This window comes from Empidonax traillii, unplaced genomic scaffold (assembly GCF_003031625.1).
Source record: "Empidonax traillii isolate 1590-97213 ecotype Southwest subspecies unplaced genomic scaffold, ASM303162v1 scaffold34:size3740991, whole genome shotgun sequence".
NCBI lineage: Eukaryota > Metazoa > Chordata > Aves > Passeriformes > Tyrannidae > Empidonax > Empidonax traillii.
In genome coordinates this window covers 3,042,316-3,054,577 of record NW_020955227.1, presented here as the reverse complement: position 1 = coordinate 3,054,577, position 12,262 = coordinate 3,042,316, and the positions used below count along the sequence as shown (strand labels likewise).

At 44.6% G+C, this 12,262-nt stretch overlaps 1 protein-coding gene across 1 annotated transcript in view; it reads right to left on the bottom strand.

Annotated features, from left to right (window-relative positions):
* Positions 1 to 2,139: 2,139 nt before the first annotated feature.
* Positions 2,140 to 12,262, bottom strand: part of BRINP1 (BMP/retinoic acid inducible neural specific 1) — an 89,363-nt gene continuing 79,240 nt past the window's right edge. The window contains exons 7-8 of the mRNA XM_027877864.1: positions 9,620 to 9,842; positions 2,140 to 3,340 (exon numbers count right to left, since the gene is read on the bottom strand). Of these exons, the coding sequence (XP_027733665.1) occupies positions 2,200 to 3,340; positions 9,620 to 9,842 (1,364 nt within the window). The 3' untranslated portion in view covers positions 2,140 to 2,199. The remainder of the gene's footprint in view (positions 3,341 to 9,619; positions 9,843 to 12,262) is intronic.

The following is a 12,262-nucleotide window of genomic DNA, read 5'->3' as shown; positions in this document are numbered from 1 at the left end:
CCAGACTGCTTCTCTTATGCCCTCAATTGGTAGCTCAGCAGGAGAGTTCAGTGAACGTCTATTTTCCTTAAGGTATCCACTTCCTTTGCAGGAAATTTGGATGAGCATCAACCAAAATCACAGGAATTAAAGTAAACCTGAAACCAAACTTAATTGCCCAAGTCCCTGGTGTCACATGAGTAACACCACAATGCATTTAGGTCTGCCCAGCAGAACTGATGTTATTCTCAGAATCTGAGCCAAAGCCTCCAAGTAAGGTCAGCATTTCTACAAGACTATTTTGGGTTCCGTTGAATCAACATGTTAAATCTTGAGCCAAGTCTGAGTTTTGTGCTTTGGATTGGTCTGTCCTTCCTGCTCAGGCCTGTTTCTCCTTGGGATACACCTCCAGCTCTGGTAGAGTCAGGATCAGAGATTTATTTCTCCCTTCTAGGAGGGCAGAAATTCCAGTCTCTCATTAGCAGTTCTCACAATCAACCTAAACTAAAAAAACAGTGAAATTAAAAGAAACACCTCACTACTCACCTCCCACAGTGTTCAGGCTTCATCACCCAGCTCAGCTGATCCTACATTCACACACTCCATTCAACATATTATATTTTTTAAATCCAAACACACGTGCACACACATTCCAAAAAATGTTACCCACCTTTTAGTTGTTTTAGTTATTTTTTTGATAAGTCAATCCTTTTTAATTTGGCTTTATCCTTGCAAACCCAGGGTAGATTTGATTGTTGTGCTTTTCCCTCCCACCCCTCCCTTTTACTACTTTTGCATATATTTTAATAAAATGTTCTCATATATTTTCTGTATTTTCTTTTTTTTTTTTTTTTTTTTTTTTTTTTTTTTTTTTTTTTTTTTTTTTTTTTTTTTTTTTTTTTTTTTTTTTTTTTTTGTGGACAGAGAAAGTGTAAGTGAAACAAGGATATTATTCACAGCCACAGAAACATAAGAAAGTAAAAGGGCTTTTTCCTTCCCCAAAGAACAAAAAATGACCTATGTACCCTTCAGTGTCTCCAGGCTTCCTTGGAAATGGATTCTCTTGCATTGTGCTTTGGTTTTTGTGGTGATGAGGGTTTCCCAGCGTTACTGGAAAGCCCAGAACCTGAGGCAGAAAGCCAAACTCAGGTTTGCCTTGAAGTCCAGGTTTATCAAAGTGGCGCTATGATTTTGGCTTTCTCTGCTTTAGGAAGGAACTCTGTTGAAGTACCTGATAGATGAGTGACTGAAGATTTACAGGTGCTGCTCCCCTAGCTCTGGCACCGCTGAAGGCACCAGCAGCCTCATGCAGGGCATGAACTCCGGGTCGGCAAAACAGCCGAAGGGACCCAGCACGTCCCATTTGCAGCGCTGAGACTCTGCCTCTGGTGAAAAGTCTTCCAAGATGGAAATCCCAAAGTGAACACACCTGAGACCTGCACCCACCCTCCACCTCTTATGTGTCTTCTCGCCAAGGAGGCACCAGTTTTACTCTCAAAGAACTGCCATCCCCACCTGTCCTCCAGCAAAGCTCAGCACAGGCTGCGGGAATAACTCAAGGTAAAGCTGGCGTAAATCTCAACAGAAGAAATCTCTTTTATCTGTAACCATTTACTCCCACTATAGGAATAATGGCAGCTCTTTTACATTTACATATAACTCTGTTTGTTTACTTTGATTTTTTGTTTTGTTTTGTGGTTTTTTTTTTTATGTCTCTTTGTCTTGGCACCTGCATAGCAGAAAACTTTACAGTTCATTACAGAAGTTTGCCCCTCTCTCTGCTCCTCCCTTATATTTACTCTGCTGCCTCTGAGGACTAGCAAGCAACACCCCCAAGGTCAAGAGAGAGTAAGGTGTTACCCTTTTATGATGGATTATAGAAATAACAAACATGCCTGACAGTTTTATACAGCTGCTAGAACGGGTTTAGTTTTCAACAAATGAAGAATTTCCTCTTTTTTTTTTTTTCCTCTTTTGTATATTAATTACATTTTACAAATCTTGTTTTTTTCCCCCCTTTCTCTTTATACTTTCCCCCCGCTTCTCATTCTTGCTTTTTTTAGGTTTTTTTTTTCTTTTTTTTTTTTTTTTTTTTTTTTTTTTTTTTTTTTTTTTTTTTTTTTTTTTTTTTTTTTTTTTTTTTTTTTTTTTTTTTTATTATTTTTTTTTTATACAGCAAAAGGATCAATTCACCAACATGTGTCCGTGGATAAGTCCGGGTTAGCAGAGTTTGGCCGTCATCTGGTCTGACTGTTTGAGGATCTCGGTGTTGTACAGGTCCAGGGCGTGGTTCACGCGGATGATCTCGCTGTTGGTGAGCTTCAGGCGGTGCTTGAGCATACAAGAGAACAGATCCAGCTGGGGCTTCCCTGGGGCCACGGGAGGCGCCAGTCTGTTGATTCGGTCCCGAATATCCAGCAGCAAGAGCATGACGGAGGAGGAGGAGTAGAACTGCCCGCCCTGCGTGTAGGACTGGTTGACCTGCTGCACCGCGCTGCGCAGCAGGTCGGCGTTGAAGCGCAGGCTGTAGCCGTAGACCTGCACGTCAGAGATCTTGATGTAGAACTGGCGCTTGGTGGGGTCAGAGAGGTCCACGGGCCCTTGGCCAGTCTCGTTCCGCAGCAGGGAGGGCAGCCGAGTCCGGCTGCGCAGGTAGATGTGCACAGTCTCAAAAAAGGTTTTCCACCGGTTGCCCAGCAGCAGGGTCCAGTTGTAGCACTGGCTGTTTTGGAGGCGGATTTTCTCCCAGCGGGGGTAGCCGTACTCCCCGAAGGGCATGTTCCAGCCCTCCGAGTGGCTCCCGCTGAAGGGGTTGACGTAGACGAAGAACATGGGGTCCAGGCTGCTGTTGCGCATCTGGCAGATGCGCATGGAGATCCCGATCACCATGTGGATGAAGTCCATCCGGTTCTTGTTGCTCTTCAGGGTGAGGGACATGCGCTTGCGCCACCTGGGGTCGAAGAAGGTGTCCAGGCGGATCTCGTTGCTGATGAAAGTGGTGTGCACGTACAGGCGGGAGTCCATCTTCTGCAGCAGGTACTTCAGCTCCAGGTCCTGGAAGTCCAGGTCTGTCTCGAAGCTGATGAACTGCTCGCTGCGCTCCGAGTCCACGTTCTGAGGCTCGCAGCGACCCCGGTAAAGCTTATAGCCCTTGTTGCACGAGCCACAGAGGGAGATGTTGGCAAGGCTGCACATGGCACAGCTGTTGTTGCCCCCGATGATGCAGGGGATGGGGCGCTGGCACAGGCTGGTGCCGCCGTGGCAAACGCAGCTCCGCTGGCTTTCCAGGAAGGTCCCCCAGAACCCGTTCTCGTTGCAGTAGAGCAGGGACTGGACCCGGGTGAGCCACTCCTGTATCGTCCTGCAGGTGGGGAGAAGAAATCGTTAGCACTGGAGGGCTTCATGGAGTGCTGGGTGTTGGCATCTCACCAGAGCTACGGTGTTTGCTGGGATATATCTGAGGCAGAGCTCTCAGAACATCGATGCCCTGCCGTGGCATCTGGGAGCTATTCCAGTCTATTTCTAGACTGAATCTTTCATCTGCTGTTTACTCCTTTGGTGAAGAGAAAAAGCCTTCTAAGAAATATCTAAGCAGTTAGAACTGATCATCTGATTTCTCTCTCCTCACGCTGCTCTAGGAGCTGAGGCTGGCACAGTCTCCTGCCAAGGATCCCATCAGCACCACAGTGACAAAGTTCAGCTGTGGGAATGGAGCTGATAAAGCCATGCCAGAGGCTGAGGTGCTATCAAACATCACATGGCAGCAGAACATGGCAGCTAGCAGGAGAAAACTCCTCTCCATGTCGTTGGCAAACAGCCCCACTCTCCAAAAACAGACCCGTGATGGGATAAGGCAAAGCCAATAGTAACCTGTGCTTATGGTGCAGAGCTCATAACAGCAGAAAGCAGGGTGGAAGTCAGGATTCATTGAGACAAAGATGCTAAAATAGTTTCTCCTTAATAAAACCCCAAACTCTGCTGCTAATAACCACCTCTTGCAGCCTCTCCCCTTAAAAGCAGCCCCACTTGCCCATCCCTGGGCCCCACCACTCCCACAACTGCTGTATCAGCACTGTCCCCTCCACATCCTGCAGCCCTGGGATGACTCCTAATGAGTGACACTGCAACCCACGTTCGCTTTCTGTGTAACCCACTTGCCACGTTGCTTTTTTTGCCCCCTCTTCCCCCTCCCCAGGAAAAGCTCAGCACAGCGACTCCTTTCTCAGCAGCCTCAGCAGATCGGTCTGTGCAGCCGCTGCTCCCTCCCCCCGCCTCCCCCCGCGGCTAATGAATACTTCATTGTCTCCTGTGGGCAGAAAGTTCCTGGGAGTGCTGCAGTGAGAGGACTGGCTAATGACAAATTAGGATTCAGCCCCTGTAGGACGGGAGGAGTGATTATGGACAGAGGCTCTCAGAGCTGGATTAGCGAAATTCATGGCACCTGCATCGCCTGACCTCCGAATAATCATTAGGCTGTGGGCTGTATCAAAGAAGGCATTAAATGATACAGCAGCAAAGAACAGCAAGATGTTTAGGGGGAGGGAGAGAGTGGAGGGGATGAGAGTGTAAAACAGAGGAAAGCACTGGAAGGAAAGAAATAACCAAGGAGCAGAAGCGGAAAGGGTAGGGGAAGAAAGATGGGAAAATGTGCAGGTAAAAGGAAAAAGAAAGAGAGAAATGCAGGGGGAATAGGGACAGAGAAGGAAAAACTGAAAACAAAAACTGATAGAGAACAGGAAGAAAAGGAGTGAAAGGGGGGGGAAAAAATAGAGGGTGAGGAAAAAGGAAGGGCTTTAGCAGAAAAATTCTGCTCGGATGTGGGAACAGACAATTTTCACATTCCTCCTGTGGTACAGGGCTGCCAGGGTCTCCTTCCCCTGCTCACAGCGGAGCTCCCCTGCTACTGGAAAAGATGTGGTTGGCTGGGGAGCTTGGGAGCAAGGCAGTGACCTCCATAAATATCTGCCCTAGAGGGAGACACTGACAGCCCTGGTCTGTAGAAAAAAATCCTCCTGATTCCTGGGACAGCTCTGCCTCGGAGGGGAGGGGACAGCAAAGCACAGTGGGGCTGCAAAACACGCTGCTGGCATCAACCAGCACATTCAGAACCATCCCTGAGGGCTGGGGCTGCTTCCTGCTCACAGGTGAATTTCTGCTCACTTTTGCAGCAATAGAAATGTTTTACCCCATCCGAAGCCTTGTGGGTTCCTGTTTGGAAAGCCAGTCCAGTGCACCTGGATTTGTGCAGTGATGCTTTTACACGGGTTTAGGTGTTGATAATGCCAATGAGTTCATGGGACAAGGACTGCCTTGTCCCCTGGGGACATGATATAAGTTAGAGTCAGGTGACCACATTTTGTCCATCTCTTTTTGTTCTTTTATACTAAAGGTCAGCAGAGCAAAATGGGAAAGAAGTCTCAGCTGTTATCTTGCAATTGAAATCAGTAAAATTCCCGTTTCCCAGATTAACTTTGTGGAGGAAGTTCAATGGGAAATTGTTTTTTTTTTGTTATGTATAGGTATGTCTTAGCTTTCAGCAAAGACACAAATAGGACAAAAGAAACCCAAAAATCAACAAAAACAAGAAGAAAAAGAGGAAGGTGAGTACCCACCATCTGCTGATGGCAGCAATAAAGGACATAATTAAATGAAAATGCAGAATCCAGGGCAGAGCTGGGCATTGGCTACAAACATGACAATGGGAAGTGTGATAGAGTGAGAGAGTGGAAAAGTGGTATAAATTACCCCATTTTGTCTTGCAACAGGAACAGGTTAAGAATATGCACAGGGCCAGCCAGAGCCCTCCAGCTGACAGGAGGAAACTTTAAAACACACACCTCGGTTCAGACTCCTGGGAATGTCCCCAAGAGATGTTGGGGCAGAAGGAAGCTAAAAAGAGCCACTGTTTAAAAACTGAAAGCCAGTAGCAGAGTAGGCATTGATTTTCATTTCAATTATTTTCCCTTTCACTAAGGAGTCGTCAGTTTATCTTCCTCCAACTTGATGCCATTGCAGAAGTTATTTTGCCTAATGTTTGCAACCTCTGCCAGTTCAAAGCATAAAGTACTAGAGTGTTTTATATTAAAAAAAAAGGAAAACTATGTCTTCAAAGGTCAGTGTCAGGCAATTTTGCATTTAATATCTTTATCTTGCTTTATGTCTTGTATATCTTGGAGGTTTGGGGGAAACCTTCTCTCTCTCTACAGCTATTTGAAAGGAGGGTGGAGCCGGGTGGGGGTCCCAGGGAACAAGGGACAGGATGAGAGAAAACAGCCTCGAGCTGTGCTGGGGGAGATTCAGGTTGGACATCAGGAAGAATTTCTTCATAGGAATGGTTGTCAGGCATTGGAAGGAGCTGCCCAGGGAGGTGGTGGTGAAGTCCCCATCCCTGGAGGTGTCCAAGGAAGGAAAGGACGTGGCACTCAGTGCTCTGGGCTGGGGGACAAAGTGGGAATCGGGCACAGGTTGAACTTGATGGTCTGGGAAGGCTTTTCTAACCTTAGTGATTCAATGATTCTAAAGTGAAAGTAAATACTAAATGCAGGCAAAGCTGGGAGTGGGAGTTACTCTGCAGTGTTTTCTGGTTGTCGCTCACTGGTCCCTGGCAGTGCTGGAACAGGAGCCAGCTTCAGAGCTGTTTCACCATTAAAAAACAATCTGTTCTGACCAAAAAAATAGTGTTTTGCAGGACAGTGTTGGGCTTTCAGACCAGAAGCAGAGGTCAGATTACGCAGAGAGGTGATAAATATTTTTTTTCCTCAGGATTTGTCTTTCTTCAGGATTAATCAGATGTGGGGAAGGGAGGAGGCTGATGGGTATCTCGTGAGACAGAGGTAACTTTTTTGTAGATGCGTCTGAGTCGATTAGAAAAACAAACAGTACTAAAATAAACAAGCCCCCCAAACAAAACAAAACGCCAAACAAAGAAAAACCCACAAAACAAACAAACAAACAAAAAAAAGAAAAGAAAAAGAAACCAACCAAAAATCCGATCCAGCAGGACAGATCCTTTTTTTTTTTTTTTTTTTTAATTTATTATTTGCAAGAATAAAAGGTAAAGATTAAGCAGGTCTTCCTTTGCAAACTCACCTTTCACTTTCCAACCAGCATTAGCTGCTCTGGGGGTACTTTTAGGGATTTCTGTACAGAACGCTGAAGTAAAAAGTGCTATTTTTATTCTCAGCAGCTGTGAAATGTATTCTTAACTAATGACAATTTGGCTGGAGCCCAGAACATGTATAAGCCCAGCTCTCCTTTGGATGTTATTTCTATTTTACACCCAGTGTTTTAAAATGCAACTAAAGGTCCTCATTCGACATCAAAGCTTTAACAACTGGGGAGTGGCTTCTGTTTTAAACCAATAAGCTTGTCCCTTTTTTACATCTGTAAATTTGTCTGGTTTTTAACGAAAGCAGTGCAGACCAAATATATCTGTGTCTATATATCTATATTATGCCTTTATCTATATGACTATATCTATCCCTCCTTCTTAGCTATTGCAAAAGGTCATGGAGAATCAGCCTAATTGCCAGAATCCCTACTCTTCCTTTCTTATCTTTCTTTTGGAATCACCACCTCTCCCTTTCCCTGAGGACAGTCAACAGCAATCCCATTTCTTTTTTTTACATTGCCTTGAATGCATAATTTAGGCTTATTATTACGTGTGTTAAAGAGAGAGGGGCTTGCTCCTAACAGAACCTTTCCATCCTTTCAAAGCCACTCACATGCCTGATAAGCATCTGCTGCCCTGTGCAGCAACAATTAGAAAATTAGAGTATTTCCCAGCCCTGTGAGCAGAAAGATGGGAATCAAACCTCCTCCAAGACAGAGCTGTCTCCAGAGCTGCTCCCCTGCCTACCTACAGATGCACAATGACAAATAAGAAAAGAAATGATAATATGCCTGCTGATGTTGACTTAAACAAATCAAGCACATCAGTCAGTTAAAAACCCAGCTGCCATCATCCATTTCATCCTCCTTCCCCCAGATTTCATTGTAGTAGTTGGAGGCTCCCTTTCTGCTTGGCTGATTTTTTAAAATAGATGAGAAATGCTCAAGACATATTTATCTGAATGTTTTGAAGCAACGTGGTTGGCTGGATGTTTGCTCACTGCTGCTTCTCTTTGTTGTTGTTGTTGTGGCACAACTAAAAATACCTCCTGGGCATGGCTGTGACTCCTCCAGCTCCTTTCCTGGTCGGAGCAGCTCAGCCACTTGGCAGAAATAGGCCAGGTTTAGGAAGCTCTCCAAAGACTTTTTTTTTCATAATCTCTCACATTTAATAGATATTTCTCCTCATCCCTAGTAAGTCCATCAAATCTTTTTCCAGAAACATGAGATTTCTTGGTAATTAAAGAGATGTTAAGCCCTGGAAGAGTTTTCTGAGCTGCACAGTGATGAAATGAAAAGTCAGCACATTTAGCAGCCTGGGAGCTGGATGAGAACAGGAGACAGCAGTCAATCACTCAATTGTGTCTTCAAACTAAATATTTAGGTAATGAAGGAAGTGAGAAAAAACCCCCAGTTTCTACAAATATTAACTTCTCCTGACCCTTCCAAGAGAAACATGGAAGAAAAAGCACTTGGGCTCATTTCCCCCCTGCAGGATTTTCAGTATTACCTTACTCCAGACAGTATAGAAAGACACAGCAAGAGATGTTTATTAATTTCCACAGATGCGAGTCCCCAAAATTGCTTGAAGCAAACAAACCCAGCTATAGGTGAGGGCTGGGAGGAGCCAGCAGGAGGGGACTTTTCAGTATCAATAGTTGCTGTAGCTGTAATGGAAAATCTGCTCTCTCCACCTGTAAGAACCCTGCAAGGCCTCTGGTCAGTGTGGGTTTGCAGGTTCACTTTGCATTGCATAGAAGAAATGTGACGTATTCCAAATGAAACTAAAGCTTCTCTTTGGCTCTGCTCATTGAGGAGCCCAACTCAAAACTGGGCTGAAGCATCTTGTGCTCCATATGTTCCCCTTAACAGCAAGTGAAGCCTTTAGGCTTGGCTGGGGTTTATGAGGTGAAACCACTAAAAAGCAGCTTAGTCTGCTTGATGTCAGCCCTGGGATAGTCACAGAATCACAGAATACGCTGAGTGGGAAGGGACCAACAAGGATCATCAAGTTCAGCTCTTAGCCCTGCACAGGACCATCCCCAAGAGTCACATCATGTGCTTGAGAAGATCATCCAAACTCTCCTGGAGCTCTGTCAGCCTTGGGGCTGTGCCCACTGCCCTGGGGAGCCTGTTCAGTGCCAACCACCCTCTGGGGGAAGAACATTTTTCTAACATCCAACCCAAACCTGCCCTGACACAACTCCAGGCCATTCCCTGGGTTCTGTCCCTGGTCCCCACAGGGGAGAGCTCATTGCAGTTCCAAGTTCCATAGGAGGGGCAGGCCCCTCAGTATTGCTGCAGAACACCACACAACGAGGGGTGGATCACAGAGAAGGGAGGTGATTGTTCTCAGCTCTATGAGGAAGGTTACCTACACCTCCAGAAATTTCAACCCCCTCCCAGATTTTACCATTTCCCCCCAAAACCTGTGTGCTTGCACACCCTGCCGGGATTATGTCCAAGCACCACCTCAGCTCCACCAGCCACCCTCCCCAGCCCACCTGTCCCCAGTGAGGGATGGAGGTACCTTTCCCTAGGCAGCTGGTGGTTTGGATTGTGCCGACACCGGACACTGAGGCCAAAGAGTTTGCGGGCAGTGCGCTGGATCTTCTGGCGCTGGGCTTCCAGGGAGCTCTGCAGCATCTTGTAGCGGTTCTGCAGGTCCCAGTCGTTCCCCCAGTGCTGGTGGATGCTCCCAATGGTCAGGAAGTGGTTGCTAGGTAGCCTTTTCATGAAGGATTTAAACTCATCTGGAAGAAGGCACAAAAATGGGGAGGAATGCAGAGGTTTCTGAGCTGTAAGGACGTTTCAAAGCTTCTCGTTAGCAGGATGTAGGAGGGCATCAGTGAAAGTGATATCCAGTAATTATCCTCTGTCAGCCTGCCCCAGGAAACCCCTAATTCCGTGGCTGTTGCTGTTCCCATATAAGAAACCCCCCCCATACTGAGTATCAAGGTGAAACAACACAGTTAAAGTGCACAGGGTGGAGAAAAAAAAGAGAGAAAGTCCCTGGAGCATGAGATTATAGTGTAGGGCTTATAAACAAAAAGCTGGGAGTTGTAATCATTGTCAGTTAAAAAGTTCTCATTTACATTGTTTTTCAGCTGTTTGTTGTTGAAGGTAAAGGGCTTTGGCAGTGTTGTTAAAACAAAAGGAAAAAAAAAAAAAAAAGCTTTTGAAATTCCCCAGTGGAAGGGTTTGGGTTGTGCTAAAATGTCCTGCTTTCTCATTTTTTAAAAAGGGCATTCTGATTCTTTTTACACATTTTACTCCGTTTGAAGTTAAATGAGTGGCATTATGTAACAATGAAAATAAAATAAAATAGTTTGCAGGGCTCAGGTGAGAACAAAACGTGTCAATTTTAACTGAAGGGGAAAAAAAAACTGATTGATTGAGAAATATATTGTTCGATGTTGGGGTTTATTGCTGTTTTCTTTGTTGTGTTTATTGGTTTTTTTGATTGCTTTATTTCAATTTTACTTTGTTTGATAATGAAAAAAAACCCCACCATAATGCAGGGGGGTTTGAGTGTTGTTTTCTTTTTAATCACAAATCAGAAAAAAACCCCATGAAGTGAAGAAGAGAAGGTACTTAAAATACAAAGCAGAGAAACTCCTCTTAGTACAGACAGATGATACAACAAGAGGAAGAGTTGGTAACCTGAGAAGTTAAAATGATTCACTGAAGAACTTCGTCACTTGGAGATAATGCAGCACTGCTCAGAGGTGTGTAAAAATCCCATTTTAGACTCTGCTAGACAAACCCATGACTGACCTGACCTAGTGCTGGTTGTAGTCCTGCTTCTAGAGGCAGGTTGGACTAAAAACCTGCCCTAAACTTTGCAAAGTAGCCAACAAGACATGCAGCCATCTCTTCCTATCTATGTTATTTTTCATCCTTTCCTAGTATTTTTTTTTTTATTATTCTTTCATCCCATTTTCAGGAGGAAAAGAGGACAATAGCAAAAAAAAAAAAAAAAATCAAAAAAGGAGAGTCTGTAAAAGCTGATATCTTTGCAATTAAAAGAAATAATCCATAGAATTATTGGAGAAAATCAGACCGGATAATTTACACCCTGCAGTGCAAAGTTAAAGATATTGGCATAACAGATTTCCTATTATTCATCAACTTGCAGTTCATGCTTAACTGCCTAACAAAGAGTATCAGTGCATTAGTCAGTACCAGCATCACGTAGATGGGAAATGGATGTTCCCATCCTACTCATCACATGGTGTAACCGAGCACCTCATAAAAATAATCATCACCATTGCACTGCCGACATCCGTGGGACAATCTGCTTGTCTCCTCCAAAGATAACTAAGAGGGTTGTTTTTTTTTTTTTTTAATCATCTCTCAAGTTCCCACTCTATTTTTAATGCTGCTTTCAGTGCCCTTCTCCTCCCCAAAAAACGCTTCTCTCCTGCTCAGTGGTCCTCTGAAACCATCACCACGCCTAATTGCTCCTGTTGACCACGCTGATTACTCCGGGTACCTTTCAGCAGTAAAAGCCTTGCATTTGCTTCCCACCCCTTATAAATCAATTTCCTCAAAAGCCTGTTTGTGCAGAAGCCCGAGCTCTTTTCCCTCTGATGATGAATGTGCTACATTTTTCATCGAGACGGGGAAGGCAGGAATTTCGGTGCAGTGTGCACATTTTGCTACCGCAGTGCAACGTTGGGGGAAAAACAAATGAGCAGGAAATCTGGCCAAGTAAAAGCTGGATGGGGTAGTTTAAAATAAAAGAGATGAGAGAAAGAAAAAAAAAAAAAAAACACAAAAAAAGAACAACCACTTTCAAAGCTGGATAGTTTCTTCATTATTAATGTATAAACTTTGTAAGTGTGCCTGGAAACCAAGAGTATGGATGGGGATATTCCCTATTTCTGAGAATAGTTAATTCTTAACTCTGAGAATTTCCAATTAACTAATAAATCTATTTGCATTTGGTGTTGTTTTAGTTCTCTGCACAGAAAATGTTGGTTATGGCTGGGACTACACCTCCCATGATGCTGCTTGGCCCCTCTTTTTTGCTGAGTCAGTCCCTGCAGGGAATCCCATGGCAATGACTCAGCATGACACTGTCCAGCCTCTGCAGCAGACTGGTGGCACCACAGTGAATTTATATGTCAGACATCTCTTTCAAAAAAGAAACTTTCTTTTTTCTAATGTT